The 16,676-nt window shown below is 47.6% G+C and overlaps 1 protein-coding gene across 1 annotated transcript in view; it reads left to right on the forward strand.

The window, feature by feature from the left end:
• The window catches only part of ITGB5 (integrin subunit beta 5), a 60,075-nt gene that overhangs the window by 23,944 nt on the left and 19,455 nt on the right, over positions 1 to 16,676 (forward strand). The window contains exons 6-10 of the mRNA XM_071746628.1: positions 3,316 to 3,477; positions 4,909 to 5,004; positions 6,086 to 6,175; positions 9,004 to 9,138; positions 11,502 to 11,931. Coding sequence (XP_071602729.1) covers positions 3,316 to 3,477; positions 4,909 to 5,004; positions 6,086 to 6,175; positions 9,004 to 9,138; positions 11,502 to 11,931 — 913 coding nt within the window. The remainder of the gene's footprint in view (positions 1 to 3,315; positions 3,478 to 4,908; positions 5,005 to 6,085; positions 6,176 to 9,003; positions 9,139 to 11,501; positions 11,932 to 16,676) is intronic.

The raw sequence follows: 16,676 nt of genomic DNA on the forward strand, positions 1-16,676 counted from the left end.
ACTGGTACATGGAAGTGGCCAAGACATCTGGGAGACACCTAGATGCCCTTTCAAGCTATGCAAAATGAAGGAGGTTTTGGCTTTTAATCTCAAAGGCAAAATTGTCTTGCACCCATATCAGTTTTCTTCTTCCAAAAAGGTCTATGCCTGAGAAACTGATGGGGGTTTAGGCATGTTGATGAATCCAGGGGGGTCCTCTGGCAGTTTGTGACTTGGCAATTAAATCCCTTTTATTCATCACCCAAAGCATAAATTTAGATTGTTATTTCAGGCTTGGAAATAGTGATGTGGGGTTTTGCAGCCTTTTCAATAGGATTTGGAGGGCTGGGCTGGGCTGAGGCAGCTGTGGCAGTTGTGCCAGTCAGTGTTGGCTGTAAGGAGAGAGAAGCTGGTACAGAAGGCAATCACAGCTGGTTGTAGCAGCAGAGGCAGGATCCACAGCATGCCCAGCCCTGTGGAGATGCCTCTTCCCACTTCACTCTGCTTTGGGTTAGGTCCCACCTCTGCTTTCAAAATCCTTTATATCCCCTGAGCATCAAAAACCAGATGAGGGGTCAGATGTCAGTGCAGGTTTTTTTGTTCAACAATCCTAGTCCAGTAAAAATAAATGAAAGTCTCTTTGGTTATTTGTTTAAAGCAGAGCAGAGCACTGCTCTGGGTTTTGTGGTGGAAACTGAGTGTTGAAGAGCTGTATTTTCCAGTGCCTGGAAGCTGCTGGCAGAGGAAGCATGAGATGTGATGTCTTCTCAGAGTGCCAGCCTCTCCAGGTGCTTTTTCCATAGGTCTCCAGATCTTTCAGTGTGGCACTGGCATCAGCACCAACCTGGCCACCCCACCTGAGACACCCCAGTCTGATGCTCCCAGGCATCAAATGCTCTCAGTGCCTGGATATGGTCACTGACAATGTGGGTGCTTGTTGCTTTTTGGAAGTGAATCCCTAAACTAAGTAACCAAAGTGGGTTTGATGTTGTTTATGTGGGAAAGTGTGCTGGAGGCACAGGGATGCTTAGCCCTTGATTTAAAGGTGGGCTTAGCAGGCAGGTGAGTAGCAACATAACCTCTTAAGAGGCTTCATAACAGCTGCTTGAAGGCAGCTCGTTTGTGTGCAGTGCATTTCTAAGGAAATTAAACTCAGATTAAGCCTCTTAATCTCTTTGGAAGTTTCTTGGCCTCAACCATAAAAAAAATTAAAAATTAAAAAAAAAAAAAAATCAGCTTTGGATACCCAAATAAAAGCGATCTGGATGGGCTTCTGTCTGGTGGTTTCATAGTATGCAACTGCCTGTTGCATAGTTAGAGCCATAATCACAGCTGGGTTGAGTTGTTAAGAAATTACAATTTGCCATGAAGATTTTTCCTTTTGGTCTAGTGGGGTCATTTCAGTGGAATGACTCCTGCTTCCCAGAGTTAAAAAGTCTGTGTTGCATACTGAGCTGGACTATAATGTGCTGCTACATAGCAAAAGATCTGTGTTGCCAAAGATTGATTTTCTTATGGCCTTGTATACCTTGTGTCGGTCTTTAAAATGCCATTAACAGGAAAAAAAACAAAAACAAAACAAAACTTTTGCAATAGGGAGAAAAAAAGAAGTCTGCTCAGGAATAGTGTCCCTGAAGCAAGAGTTATATTTATCAGAGAGATCAGCAGGCTTTGGGCTGTGACTCATTTGCAGGCAAAAATTGCACTGGCTGCCCTGGTTCCACATCCTCCTGCCTGCTCTGCCCTCTTGCTCTGCCCACGCCAGCATTTTCCATGGGCTGCAGCAGCTCACAGCATCTTACTGCACAACAAGGCTGGGTTTGCATTTTGCTAAATAATCTGAGCAGTAAACTCAGATTTTAAATTCAGTTTAAACTCATACAGGAGTTGGGTGTATTCATCTGCACTGCGTTCCCATCAGGATGCTTTTCCCAGCTTTTCCCTCATCCCTTCCCAAGGGATTTGTGCTGTGTTGCTCTGAGCTGGGGGCTGCAGGGGAGGGGATGCTGGATGTGTGTTGGGAGGGGAAGCAGGGGGCTGTGTCTCCACTGGCAGATGGGCAGGGTGGCCAAACCCAAGGAGAAGCTCTTGGAGATGAGACTTCCTGCCTCTGGTCTCTGCCACAGCAGGATCTTCCTGCCTGCAGGAGCTCAGCCTGCCTGGCTTGGCATCAGCTGGTGGTGGGAGCAGTGAGCAAGGCCCGGGGAGTGAGTGAGCTTCAGTGCTATGGTTTCTAAAAATTTACTTTGGGCTTCTTGGTTTCCTTGCATTTCCATTGCAATAAACTGCTTCAGTGTCCTGCTGTAGACACAGAGCTTCTTTCTTGGGCCAATGCAAAGCCAGGAAATCTTCCATGGGAGGGAAATGTTTATTATCTAAATCTTAACCTTTACTTGAAAAAAATTGTCCCTTCATCTCCCTGCATGCAAAGGTGGTGATAATGTCTGGTCCTTGCACAGAGAGACTATAGAGGGTTCCAAGGACATTTCTTGTGCTGTACTTGATACCTTGGTGTTTTCACAGGGACCACTAGGGCATGGTTTGGAATCAGCATGTTTTTAAATACACAGAAGCTGCTCACAGCAGAGCTCTGGAGGGCAGTTGTGTATGGGTTGGTGCAGGCAAATCATGGCCACAGGTCCTCCTGCCATGCTCTGCTCCAGGTGGATGTGTCCCTGCTCATCCCAGTGGTGCAGGAGAGATTGAGTTTTTGGGGGCAAGTGTAGTGTTGCACCACAGAATGGCAGGAGGCTTGGAGGCACCATGGCTTCCAGAAGATGCATGCAGAAGTGCACCAGGGGGAAGTGCCTGTGCATGCATGTGGATGCTCCAAAACCAGTCCCCTCAGGCAGGGACCTTACTCTGTGCATCAGAGCTCAGGCACAGCCTTTATGAGGGGGCAGTAATGAAAATGCTGAGCATATATGCAGAGGATATTGCAGCTCTTGCCGTTGCCTTGGCCACTCCGCAGAGCTGAGGAAACAAGGTCAGATTAAATGTGTGTGGAGGAAATTGGCAGGTCTCCTTAGGCTGTAAAAGCAGCTGAAATTCTTATTCTTGGATCTGGGTAGTGAAGGTCTGGTGGACAGTCCACATACCTCCTCATGCCTTTTCAATTAAGAGTGTTGGAAGGTGATGCTGGGAATTGGTAGATGGGCCCCAGACATTTTGCGTTCTTGCCAGAGTTGGATGGACAGGAGCATGGTACACTTCTAATTAGTGCTAATGGGCCTGCTGCTGGATGGGCATGTGTCTGGAACCATGTGCAGGGTGAGGGGTGAAGTGTGGGCTTGGCAGGGGCACACTGGCTGTCTCACAGGGTTTGTTTTCTTCTAGGAGAAGATTGGCTGGCGTAAGGAGGCATCTCACCTGCTGGTCTTCACAACAGATGATGTGCCCCACATAGCCCTGGATGGGAAGCTGGGGGGGCTGGTGCAGCCCCACGATGGCCAGTGCCACCTGAACGAAGCCAACGAGTACAGCGCCTCCAGCCAGCTGGTGAGGAGGGGTACAGGGGGCTTTGGACACCTTGGGGTGTTGGTGACCCTTTCTGGAGATCAGCCACCTCTGACTCCAGCAACTTATGGCAAACACAGGCCCTGACCAGTATGGTTTCACCCAGTTCTGTAGTTTGCATTTAACATTTGCTGTTCTCCTTGGGCATCACCCCACAAAGTGCTTCTGTGATGCTCAAAAATGGGGTAGGAGCTTAGAGAGTTCCCAAGGGATGGAAAAGTAATCTGGTGTCTTGAAATGCATGAGATTTTCCTGCTAAGTGTAGGGGGAAGATAAAACATGTCATCCCTTTTTTAAAATGTCCAGTAGACCATCAACTTTTCCCTTGGGAGGCTGATCCTACACTAGCAAACACAACAGGGTGCTCCTCTTATTCACAGCCTTTGAGCACAATGCTAACCTAGGTCTTAGTAATATATAGACAAACTGTCCTTTTAAAAATTTTAAACTCAGTGGAGGAAACTTCTGGGGTGAATGAGCACTTGCCTCATTGTCACATCCTCCAGTGGAAGGGTGTTCTATTCAACAGATTTCAAGCACTAATTACATTTTTTTTTCTTCCTGCGGATGTCACCTGTTAACAGGAGGTGTTTCTGGATGGAAGATAAGCTCCTGGGAGAGAAACCCACTTTCCAGCCACCTGTACAATCCTTGCAAGCATATGTGTACTGCAGTACAGCCACTGTTCTAACCTGGAGTTACTCTGGGGAGCTGGGGTGGGGGTGCTCCCTTGGTGTTTCTGTGTTTGAGTCTTGGATGCTCTCAATCAGCCCTATTATCTGCAAGTGAAGGAGGTGGCTTTTTTTCTTTTTTTTTTTTTTTTTTTCTGAGGACAGCCCTTCAGAAGCAGCTAAGGGGTTTCAAACTCAAGCTGGTCTCTTGAAAGTAAACCCCAGCTTTTTATTTTGTTGCTTGTGGGTAGCTGGAGCTATTCTCTCTGTATGGGAAGTCTGCAGAATTAAAGAGTTTATCATCATTTCCTTATGGTTCCAGCATGCAAAAAGAGCAGGCAAGGGATGCTCCTGCTCTGGGAGAAAAATCACACATTTCCACTTACTGTAGTTCCAGATCTTCCCGCCTTGCAGCCCCGAGATAGCAGCCAGCTTGTTACAGTTGTGTCTCCTGGTGGGAAAGCAGAAAGAGGACAGAATGAAATCCAGCATTTCAGGTGCTGCTGTAGCTAATGGTGTTGTCAGTCATCTATTCTAGTAAAGGGTGTAGCAGAAATATTTAAGGGATGACAGAATTTCTACTATATGAGCTGTGATTGTACTGATACACGAGGGACTTCATCCTGCAGTAAAACATGCCATGTTTCTGGAACGAATTTTGCTGCTGGGAAAAGAAAAGCCATGAAATCAGACTTCATTTCTGTGTTACCCACCAGTCTTCCTGCCCTTTTTGTGCCCCTAGGATTATCCTTCCCTGGCGCTTCTTGGGGAGAAACTCGCTGAAAACAATATCCACCTGATTTTTGCTGTTACAAAAAGTCATTACATCCTCTACAAGGTAAGTTCTGCCAAGACACCTGGGGGAGGGGGTGGGGGGAGATTTAAACACCTCATGGAAGCATCTTCCTGCTGGCACCGTGGAGCAGAGGCAGCTGCAAACACACGTGTGCAGCCACAACGTGCATGCACAGGGGCAGATGCAGGCAGATGCAGGCAGATGCAGGCAGATGCAGGCAGATGCGACTCGGGCTGCCATCCCTCCCTGCTTAGTCCTTTCAGCAAAGAGCACTAAAGCTTCTTCAGGCAAACAGATATATGTGTTAGTGAGCATGTGAAGCCCTAAAATAGACTCCATCTTAATCTTGGTGTTGGGATGGCTGCCAGCAGTGCAGCGTGCTCGAGAGAAGAAACCTGCTCAACCCATTCTGCAGTGACTCAATCCCATGACCTAATCGCACGCAGCATTTCTGCCCAGCTGTGTTTTTCCATCACAGAGCCCAGAGCACCACATACAATTTGAACTCCCTCGGAAGGAAAAGGCAACCTGAGCCACCAGGACTGGCCCGTGCCTGGAGCTGCCCCACAGGGGGGGTTTCGCTCCTCGGTGTGTGTTTCAAGGGAGTGTTTCAAGCCGGGTCACGTTTGGAAACCTCTGCTTCAGTTCTCCAGGCCCGAGCAAAAACAACAAGCAGCTGCGTTGCTACAATTGAGATGCTGCTGCTCGCCCATGGAGATCTGAGCTCATTCTCCACCCCCTCTCCCGGGATGCTGGCGGGGTCGGCAGACGAGAGGGGCAGCGCGGTTCCCTCCCTGCTGTGCCGGCTCTCCCGAATGCACAGCTGCTGGGGCTCGTCCCCTCCGGCAGAGAACTGGACCTGTTAGTCCCTGTCCTATGGCCAGATTTGTTTAGTGATTGCCACGTTAGCAATACTTCGCCTCCAAATTTGCTCCCCATTAATGAGGGCCAAGCTGGTCCGTGTCCACCACCAGACCACAGGGCAGGGTGTGTGGCCTCTGTCCTCTGTCCCTGTGTCCCTGGCATAGGCACAAACCCTCCTCAGCCTCTGCTTTCCTCTCTTCCCTCTACGCATCTCAGCATTTCCTTTTTTTTTTTTTTATTTTTTTTATTTTCTTTTAAGAATTTTACCGCCTTGATTCCTGGGACAACAGTAGAGATTTTGCACAAAGACTCCAAGAACATCATCGAGCTGATCGTCAAGGCCTACAATGTAAGTGCATTTTAATACTGCAGCTGCTGCTGTTTGCAGTTCCAAGAGCTCAGCTGGACACCTCTGCCCAGTTTGCTCCAGCCAGCTCTCTCTGCAGTCCTCTGTGTATCCCTAAGGCTGGGACATCCCCCCCCAGGGAGGGAAATGAGGAGAGGGAGCATGGCAATGTCCAAGGAAACCTGTGGTGAAGCTTCCACATCTCTCATGTGCAGAATTACCCTTCAAATATAGCCCTCACCAGTTCCCTCACAGAGCACCCCACCAGCAGATAAAACAGATTAAATCTTTGGCATCTGATGGTCAGAGACCTCCCAAGGATGTGAACAGACTCTGGCTAAGGTTATATCCACTTGCTTGTCTCCATGCAGTGTGAGTTTGTCCTGGGCCATCCATGAGCATCACCGTGTTTCTTGGTTCCCAAAGGAGCCCTTTCCATCCAGTGTTGCTGATGCAGCCTGCCCTGCTGTGCTAGGGGGACATTAAAGGACCTGCAGTTCTACCTGGTGTTGTCCATCTCCATGGAGATCTGGGGAGCAGATCCATTAGAAGCAGTTAAATTGCATGTTTGTTAGGACACTTGGTTGTTAACAATTCTGTTGGCTTCTCTCTGGATTCTTATGGATCAACTCTTCACATTCCTGGAATGATAATGCTGTGTAGATGCTGGGCATGGAGATCTGACCCCATGATGGGTCAGCCTTCAGATGGGTTTCTTCTGGGGGCTTGTGAACACAACTTTTAATAGCTACAAGCCCTTCTACTTGTCACTATGCTCACTAGTGCAAGGGAGTGAGAAAGAACTTTTTTGGAGGAGTTTACCCATCCAGCTATAATAAAGGGTTGTGCTGTGCTTTGCATGACTTGTGAAGTTCATCTTTCCTTCTTCCACATCTCAGTGCCGCTAGAGCAGCATTTGGTTATGCCCTTGGGAAGAGTGCTTCCCAAAGCTTCCCTCTCTGAGGAAAGGCAATGAGCAGCTAATTGCTGCTAATGAGGCCCTGGAGACAGTGCAAAACAAAAGCCCAGTTGTCCCAGTTTGTTCCCTTAGGAAGAAGGATCTTGTGGCTAAGATGCTTGGCTGAGGAGAAAGAAATGAATGCCACTGTTCATGTGGTCTCAGTGCCATCACATAAAAACTTCCCTTTGCCTCATTTTCCCACCTGTAACGTGTATTTGTGCCTCCCTCCCAGCCTTTGCAGATAGAAACAAGCAGGTCCTTCCTCTAGGTCTCTCCAGCATCCTCTGCTCATCCCTGAAGGTGCAGCAGGCTTGGAGACCACCAAAGAACACAGCAACAACACTCACAGTTGCTCTCAGTGGTGACTGTGGTGCTGAGAACATACTGCTGTGTAACACTGCAAAGTGGCTAATAATAACAGCATTACAAGGAAGCTGGTAGCATTGCTATATAGTAGGAAATCTTGGCATCTGTGTAAGAACATAGGAAGGACACACACAAGGTCATAGTGAGGTCTGGCCTTGTGTCCTGTCCTTGGCCTTGTGTCCTGTCCTCCACCATGCCCCACATGACATGCTCTGGGCAGGAGGATGGGAGACCTTATCTATCAGTATGACAGCTGATTTCTGTGGGTTAATTTTGGGCGGAGCAATATGCTCAGCTTTACTGTCATGTGCTGGTGTTCATCCTGCAGGTGATGGATGCTCTGTGTGGCCCAAATTGCCATTCCATGAATGGCTCCTCCACTATAGCAGAGAGATGGGAAATTATTCTTGGGTTTTTTTGTTTTGGTTTTTTTTTTTTTTCCCCTCAACGGCTGTGTAGATTCACTCAGCCAAAACTCATTTATTTCCTGCCCATTTCCAAAGACATTAGCTCTTTGCTGGCATGTGAACCCTGGCTTTGTCACCACATGGATTGTCAAGCAGTCTGAATTAGCACTTTTCCTTAATCTGACCACTTCAATGAAGGATGGGGGCAAAGGGGAGAAGAATGGAGCTGCAAGCTGGATGTGGAAAATAAATATATTTGTACAGAAAGCCCCAGTTTGAAAACCTTTGTCTTTTTTGGATACCACTCATAAGAAAAAATCAGTTCCAGCCATTGGAAGAATGAAGCAAAACAACCTCTTTCCAAATTAATACTTACAAACTTCATTTTGTTTTGACTTAAAAAGTCTGTGTGCAGCAGGGTGGATAGATGAGAAACAGAAGAAAGGGGGTAGGAGCATACCAAAACCTTGCTGATGGAAAATGTTTTTCACTTCGAAGAGTTTCATTTCTTTTTTCCCATGGTGATGTTTCCAGCTGACATATCTGAAAGCATACTTTTTATCCAGTGGAGGAAAACCACATTTTTCTGAGAGGTGGTTGAAATCAGGGACAGAGTTTGTGCAGTTTTACACCTTCTCTGTGCATTATGACCAACATCTCAGGATGGCTGCCAGTGGAGAATCAGGCTTTGCATTTTGCTAAGGGGCTGGTTTGTGGGAAAGAGGAGGTGCAGATGTGCAAACAAGGCTCTGACTTTCTGCTCAGATATGCTCCATGTGTGCTGGAGAATTATTTCCTTCCTTCTTTTTCTTGTGCATCCATATCTTTTCAATCCTGGCTACTGTGATCATCACAGCTGTCCTAGAGGGTACCCTTAGGGGCTGTAGGCAGCTCTCCTCCATTCATCAGAAGTCTCCTGAGCTGGGTAAGCCAAATTCAAATGTCAAAGTATGTGCATGGTTGATTTTTTTTTTTTTTTATATGGGTGTACAGACATCCTAGCCAGCCTCTGGGAAGATCAGGAGGAAAGACTTAAAGCAGAAGAAACCCACCCATTTTGGGGAACTTGATGGTTTGCTTTCCCATTGTGTTTCTAGAGTATTCGGTCCAAGGTGGAGCTCACAGTCTGGGACAGCCCTGAGGACATTGGCTTGACCTTCACTGCCACGTGCCAGGATGGGGTGTCTTATCCTGGGCTCAGGAAGTGTGGGGATCTCAAAATAGGAGATACGGTGAGTCTGTCCTTCAGTCCATTACCTGGAGAAGCCATTTCATCCCCTGTGCAGTTGCTTACCTCACTCCGTGAGTGGGTTCCAAATGATAAAATACAGCATTTCTCATCTTCCTCTGCTCTCCTGGTGCCATACCACTTCAGCGTAGAAGCTCATGGAGAGTGGCTCTGCTTGGAATGGCTCTGTTAGAAGTGGCTGGAAGAAGTCTGCTAGAACCCTTCACTGAAAGGATTGCCAGGCACTGGACCGGGCTGCCCAGGGCAGTGGTGGAGTCACTGTCCCTGGAGGTGCTTAAAAGCTGTGCAGATATGGTGCTGAGAGACATGGTTCAGTGGTGGACTTGGCAGTGCTGGGTTAATGGCTGGACTCAGTGATCTGGAAAGTCTTTTCCAACCAAAACATTTCTACAGTTCTAATAAAAACCTGTCTTTCCTGCTTTGAAGAAGTCATGGTTAACTGCGGAGGTACTGCAAAAAAAGACAGTGTGCCCAGAAAGGCAGCAACTCTTCCTTTGTGTGTTCAGTTCTGAGGTTTACTGGGTGGCAGCACCGCTGAAAAGTGCTTTTTGACCCTCAGTGTTAACAGCATACATGGCACAATCCTCCTTGTGCTTTTTTTATGTAAAAAACAAAAAAACCCTCAAACAAACAAAAAGAGGAGCTAAGCTTTGCATGTTAAAATTTAATATTGGTACAGATAAATGAGTCAGTAGGCTGCAGGGCTGGGGCAGGAGGGCTCAGACCAGCAGGCAGGAGGTGGGTGTGGGTTCCTTAGCAGCCTGATTGCCTTATTTGAGAAGAGTGGCTCTGCAAACATACCAGAGCTCTAAGCGTGGAGGCATATAAAAATAGTTTGAAAGAGTCAACAGTAGCTGGATTTTTTTCCTCTGCCAAATAAGGATCATGAAAAGTGTTAAAAAGGGAGGTGGCCTCTGCTTTTTGAGCTGACTTTACTGGATCTCAGATGGGTGAGTAAAAACAGTCTCTGGAGCATTGCCACGCTTGGCATGTGCCCTCCTTGTTCCCTCAGCACAGCCCGAGTCCCCAAGGTAGCAGAGTTAATCTGGTCGTTGACCCTGGGCTCCTGGCTTTGGCAGGAGCAGGGGAGTTTCTCCAGATGCTCCAGGGTCAAGGTGCCTGCACAGGCAGACATGCTACAGGATCACAGGGGTCCCATTCCTCTGTCCCCTCTTGCTCAGCTGCTCTCAGCCCCATTGCTTCCACATGACTCAAGATTGACTTCTGCTAAGAAAGTTTCCCTAAAGAGGATAATACTGGCACTGGATTCTAATCTGCTGGGGTTTAGTCTTGGAGATGTGGGTGTCAGCAGATGAAAGGGAGCAGGATTACTCTGATCCCCTTAGCTTGCTTTCTGATCTCCTCTGTAATTTGAGCTTGTTTCCTAATTGTTTCAGGCCTTGGAAATGGAAGGGGAGTCAATGGAGGTTTCAAGGGTGCAGCTCTCCCAGCAGGAGGTGGCTGCTGTGTCACTGTCTGCACATCACCCCTTGGCACACAGGGTGCCAGAGCTCGAGGTGACCCCAAAAGTCTCCAGGGGAAAATCATTCCCTCCTGATGTCTAGGAGAGGGGTTCATTTCCTCAGAATGAGGTTAATCCTCTTTGCTAACCAGCATCCAATGTGAGACTCCAGCAAAACAGCAGGATTAAATCAGGGGCCAAGCAAGTGGTTTGCTTTTCCCGGTGAGAAAATCTCTGACACTGGTTTGTAGCAAGAGAAAATGTGGAGGGAGGGGATCTGTAAGAATATAATAATATATAACCCTTCTGAAGCTGGTCCTAACAGGCCTGTTAGCAGCATGCTGAAAGCTTGGGACTGTGTGGCTGATGCACATCTCTGTGTGTAGGTCAGGATTCCCATAGAACATTCAGAACTCATCAACTTGTAGGCATCTCAGGCCCTTGTGCTGCATTGGTTAGATCCTTGTTAGTGCTTGGTTTCAACAGCAGGAAAAATGGGCTCTTTGCTAGTTTTGCTGTGTGTATTTCATGGGGATAGTCAAGTTCCTGCTTCACAGAAACCAACAGTGCCTTATGTGGAAAATATTTGCTGATGGCTGACAGTAAAGAATGATAAAACATGAAGGATGCTGAGTCCCTCATGAGCTGGGCAGATGTCAATGCATCAAGCTACAGATGCCCTCGTTAGATGTATAATTGTTTTAGGGGATTTTTGCATAACCAGGAGCAGAGCTGGGTGTTCCAAGCATGGCTCCACTCCAGGGATTCCCCCCATGGCTTTTCCTCAGGACATTTTCCACTCCCTCCTTCCTTGGCCACCTTGATGGCCATTTTGGGGCTGTGTGTGCTGACTTACATCTTGACCTGTCCCTTCCCCTCCCCAGGTTTCCTTCGAGGTGTCCGTGGAAGCACGGAGCTGCCCCGCCAAGAACACCTCCCACACCTTCACCATCAAGCCTGCGGGGTTTCGGGACACGCTGGAGGTGACAGTCACCTACAATTGCCTCTGTGACTGCACCGGCCGCGCCGCGCCCGCCAGCGGCAAATGCAGCGGCAACGGGACCTACAGCTGTGGGCTGTGCCAGTGCCAGGCCGGCTACCTGGGGGCCAGGTGTGAGTGTGAGGAGGGGGTCAGCGGGGACACGCACCAGGCCATGTGCCGGGAGGCGGAGGGGAAGCCCCTGTGCAGCGGGAGAGGGGAGTGCAGCTGCAACCAGTGCCTCTGCTACGAGAGCGAGTTCGGGAACATCTACGGACCCTTCTGTGAGTGCGATGACTTCTCCTGCGCCAGGTACAAGGGAGTCCTCTGCTCAGGTAGGAGCCTTTCCTCCTCCGGACTGGGGAGGCCTTGAGGTGCTGGAGCATGTCTGGGTCCAGGAGGGGCTGAGGGGACTGGGGTTGTTTAGTATGAAGAAGAGGAGGTGGAGGGGAGGCTTTGTCACTCTCCGCAACTACGTGGAAGGATGCTGTAGTGAGGTGGGGGTTGGTCACTTCTCCCAAGTAACAAACCCGAGGAAAAGAGGAAATGGCCTCAAATTGTGCCAGGTTTTGATTGGATATTAGGAAAATTTTCTTTACTGAAAGGGTTGTCAGGCACTGGACTGGGCTACGGAAGGCAGTGGTGGAGTCACCTACCCTGGAGGTAATTAAAAGCCATGTGCTGAGGGATATGTTTAGTAGTGGAGTTGGCGAAGCCCTGTTATTGGTTGGAGTTGGTGATCTTAAAAGGTCTTTTCCACCCACAATGACTCCATGATTCTTTACTATGATTCTATGACCATCCTGAAATGGGGAAAACTGCTGTGCTGTTGTGTGCAGGGTGTGAGAGGGGCTCTGCCTGCCCCACTGCCTAAATCTACCCTGTTTCTAGAGGCAACTGCACTACCTTTCTTTTCCTTATGGGAAAAATGAGGACGAGGCTGAAATGCAGGCAAAAAATGCATTATTGCCACCAGAACTCTTTCCAGCATTAAAGCTCTCTCCTTGCAGGCTCAGATCCCACAAAGATGAGCAGACTCTTGGCTTTGGTGTCATTTTGATGTAACCATGTAACGTGTCTTGCACACTGAAGTGTGTTCCTAGGAAAGAGTAAAACAGTACAGGCTTGGATCCTCTGAAGCTTTTTGATGTCTTCTTGGATTTCTTCTACATGTGCCATCCTTCCCTGAATAGGCGGAAACAACCTTTTTAAAAAGCTGAAGCATTTGAGGCAATCCTCTGATGAAGTGCAGGGGAAAGGAAAGGTGGTGTTTCAGTCTGTTACTTATTAAAGAAAATCTGTATTGAAGATTCCTGAAGGTATTTTATGTATACATTTTTCTGTCCACTGGGAAAACAAATCATTCAGTGGAAAAGATGTAGCCGATCAGCTTTGCTTAAGCAAAGGTAGAAGAATTATTTAGCTGTGTTTGCTAAAATGTCTTTAAATCCTTGTCAGTCTGAGGTCACATAATTTGCCTTGCATGTAATTGCCTGGATTAGCCCTTGGACATAATTCCCTCAGTTGGAGCTGGGCAAAAGGTTATTCTTTAAAACTTTTCTGCTTTCTAGCAAGTAAAATACTTCCTCAACTGAAAATCTTGGACAAAATTTCCAAAACAAGCATTAAGCTTAGCAAAATTGCTGTTTTTCATGTTTTCTCTAGGGGGGTGGCAGGGTTTTTCCTTCTGTTTATCTTGCCCTGCATGTTTCTGAGATGGGCAATGAGTGATAGGGCACCTTTTGGTTGCAAGTTTCTGGTTGTTTGAGACAGAGCTATTGTCGGGCAGGTAGAGGACATTCATGCTCCTTTTCCTGTAGCCTGGACAGTGATGCTTTAGCACTTCTGGAGATGGGGCAGGTGATGACCAATTTTTGGTATTACCCTGAGACTCCCCATTGCAGAGGAGTGAGAAAGGCAGGGTTACCTTCTGCAGCCCCTGGCTCAGCCCATGAGGGCTGGGGCTCTCCCTGCTGATGCAGGAGCAGAAAAAGTGGTGACCAAGCAGGAAAAATATATTTGAAAGTAGACGGGGAGGAAAAAATAACTAAACTTAGCTCTGGAAGTAATAAAGAACAATACTACCTTGTGATGCTCCATATGACCACTCTGCTTTGGTAGCATCATTCTTCCCAAAAGGTGTATATTTGATAGAAAGGAGGAGAGTGATGCTTAAAAGAGGATGGAAATTTTACTGGTCTAGGGGCTGGTATGGCAAGAGAAGGACACCCTTTGCCTGAATTTCCATTTCATCAGGAGAGCCAGAGCTCTGCCGATGCAGCAGGTGAACAGACTATGTGTCTTCTGCTGCATATGTCCTGCCCTTCTGTCCCTGTGAAGGGTTTTTGGTGCTGTGAAGAGCAGCATCACTGGTTTAGGATTTACCAGAGTTTTCTTAAATGATTTAAAAGTCCTTTTTATAGCTATGAATGAAAACAAAGGATAGGTTGAGGCAAAGTGGCCTCTTTACTCCAGCGATGGTGTGGAACTTGGCACAGCCTCATGAGGTGGGTGGTTTTCCCTATGAGTCCTGGTATTTCTTTTGCTATTGGATTGTTGACTTTTTTTTTTTTTTTTCCCCCCAAATCCTACCAGTTACAATGCTAAGTCTGACCTGTAGCAAGTGCTGTGCCAATGACATAACATTCTGAGACAGTGTTGTCAGGCCAAGAGGCTTTGGAGCTTCACCAGCCCACTGAAAGTCTCTGAGCTTCCACAGTAGGGCTGTGCCCAAAGCTGCTCTAACAAACAGCCCTCTGATACACAAGCATCTCTGTTGGCTTCCAGCAGACATGTACTCTCTCCTCTCTACAAATGGGCTCTTCTTGAAAAAGACCATGTATTTAACTCAGCACTGAACATCTTAGTCCACCAACATGTATGGATGTGGCAGCCAGGGGAGTTTGAGTTGTGCTTTCGATGCAGCAGTGGGATCTGGCCACTGCTTTTGTTCTTGCAAGGGGGACACCCTGCCCACCTCTGTCTTCTTCTGGGCACAATGACTGTCCCTGAAGGGCCCCAGCATATTGGTGACCACCTTTCTCACAGACTGAATCCTACCATGAGTGGAGACCAACGGGTATTAGCAAAGGATGTAGGGAGCTGCAGATTGTTGTTGTCTCTGTCCTTCCTTGAGAGTTGTTTGGCATGAACCTGTGAGGGGAACTCATCACTGTTGTCAAGGGCTTTATTTACATTAGATGAACCATCTGGTAGTGTAGAAGGCACTTAATGCCACTCGGTGCATTTCTGGTCACTATTTTGAACAGGGTTTTCACCCCAAAGGAACCCAACCTCAGTTTTAGCACATGGTCTGTGGTGTCCCCAGTTAAATGCATTTACACCTCCCCAAGCTGTTGAACAAGATGATACCATGAACCTCTGAGTGCCCACCCCACCAGAGCAGGTGGGTGAGCAGCTGGGCTAACCTGACCCAAGGTTTGGGGGAAGCTGAGAGGTAAAAATCCACACTTTGCACTTACATGATGATGCTTTTTGCATGTCTCAGCTGAGAGGCACCATGAGCCCATCACCAGCCAGCCTGGGCATTTCTTGCTTTTATGATCTGGAGCAAAACTGTGCTCATCAAGTCACTGCCAAGACACAGGGTGGGGTGGCAGGTTGTGTTCAGGCATCCCATACTCCCAGCTAAAAGCAAAAGCAAGTCTCTGTACTCTGAAATGAACTTTGAGCTTCTTGTCTCGTATTACTCAGTCCTCTGGCCAGCAAAACTGTTTTCATTCAGGGGTCTGTTTATAAATATTGGCACCTCATTTTGTCAGTGTTTGAAAGGAGAGATGACTACAAACAGTGCTGCGTACAGCTCCGGTCCTTTCACAGTCTCTTGTGAAGTGGAGAAGCAGATTTTGGGTGGGAGATAATCTAAAGGAGAAGCAAGAATTCCATTCCTGTTAGTGGGAGGTTTAACATGCCTCCTGCATCTGTGAGGCAGGCAGGAAAAGAAGTAATTTACAACATGTCCTAAATGTTGATTCAAGTTGCATCCAAGTCTCAGTCAATGCTACTTAGTCACTAATAAGTGGGGTTTGTTCTGCTGCTCTCTGAGTGCTGTTAACAGCCCCGGAGTAGCTGTTTCAAGCCATTAATCCAGCTCCTGAAAGGGCTGCTGCGGATACCTGGCATCTTGGTTCATCCACAAGAGATGCAACCAGGTTATCCATGTGCTCTGACAAAGCTGGCAGTCACTTCCCAAAGCCCTGAGTGCTTCACTCCTAGTTTTAATCCAGATGGAGGAGTTGCCCTTTTCTTTTGAGGCCATCAGCATGCTGTCCTGGCCTCTGCCCTGAGATGTGGGTTTCTGGCTTTGGGAGAGGGGTAGGAGAGAGGCTCCCCTGCCTGCAGTCTGCTCTCCTGCCTGCAGGCTTTTGAACCCCTTGGCTGCCTGCCAGGCAGTTTGATAAAGGAGGAAGCATCTTGTTGCTAATTGCATTCCTGAAGGTCCCATAAAACTAGGTGGTCAGAGCAAGGAGAGGCCCTGGTGAGGGCATCACATGTTTGATTCTAATGAAGAGAGACTGGCTCACCAGAGGCCAAGCTTCATTAGTTTTGGTGACACAGATGGTTTTTTTTTTTGGTTCTTTTTTTTTTTTTTGGAGGGAGTAGTACAGGTCATCTTTACTTTGGTGTCTCTAGAGGGATTTCCCCTGGACCATCACTGCTGTTTCCTGGCTCCCTGTGTAGGTGTCATCTGTGCACTCTTTGTGGGTGTCACCTGTGTGCTCTTCAGCCCTGGGACTACAGTTGTGTTGAGACTGTGCAGGAATATCACAGATTCTAAGTGCAACCTAAGCATAAGGAAACAGCACTTGCCACGCTGTGAGTTCCTCCTAAACACAAAGGATCTCATCCCAAAAATCCAAACTGCCTGAGCAACACACAGACAGCTGATGTTAGTGCAGCTTCATGGGATCAGATCTGTTGCAGTTTCTCTTCTCCAGTTTTTTAAATTAGGCAATAAATAGGATTTATAAACACTCTACAATTGTGAATACAACTTCTCTCTACCCCTAAGAAATTAAGAGCAACTTAACTGGTTAAGATGGCTAAAGATCTTGGCTGG

Source organism: Heliangelus exortis, chromosome 6 (genome assembly GCF_036169615.1).
Source record: "Heliangelus exortis chromosome 6, bHelExo1.hap1, whole genome shotgun sequence".
Classification (NCBI taxonomy): Eukaryota; Metazoa; Chordata; class Aves; order Apodiformes; family Trochilidae; genus Heliangelus; species Heliangelus exortis.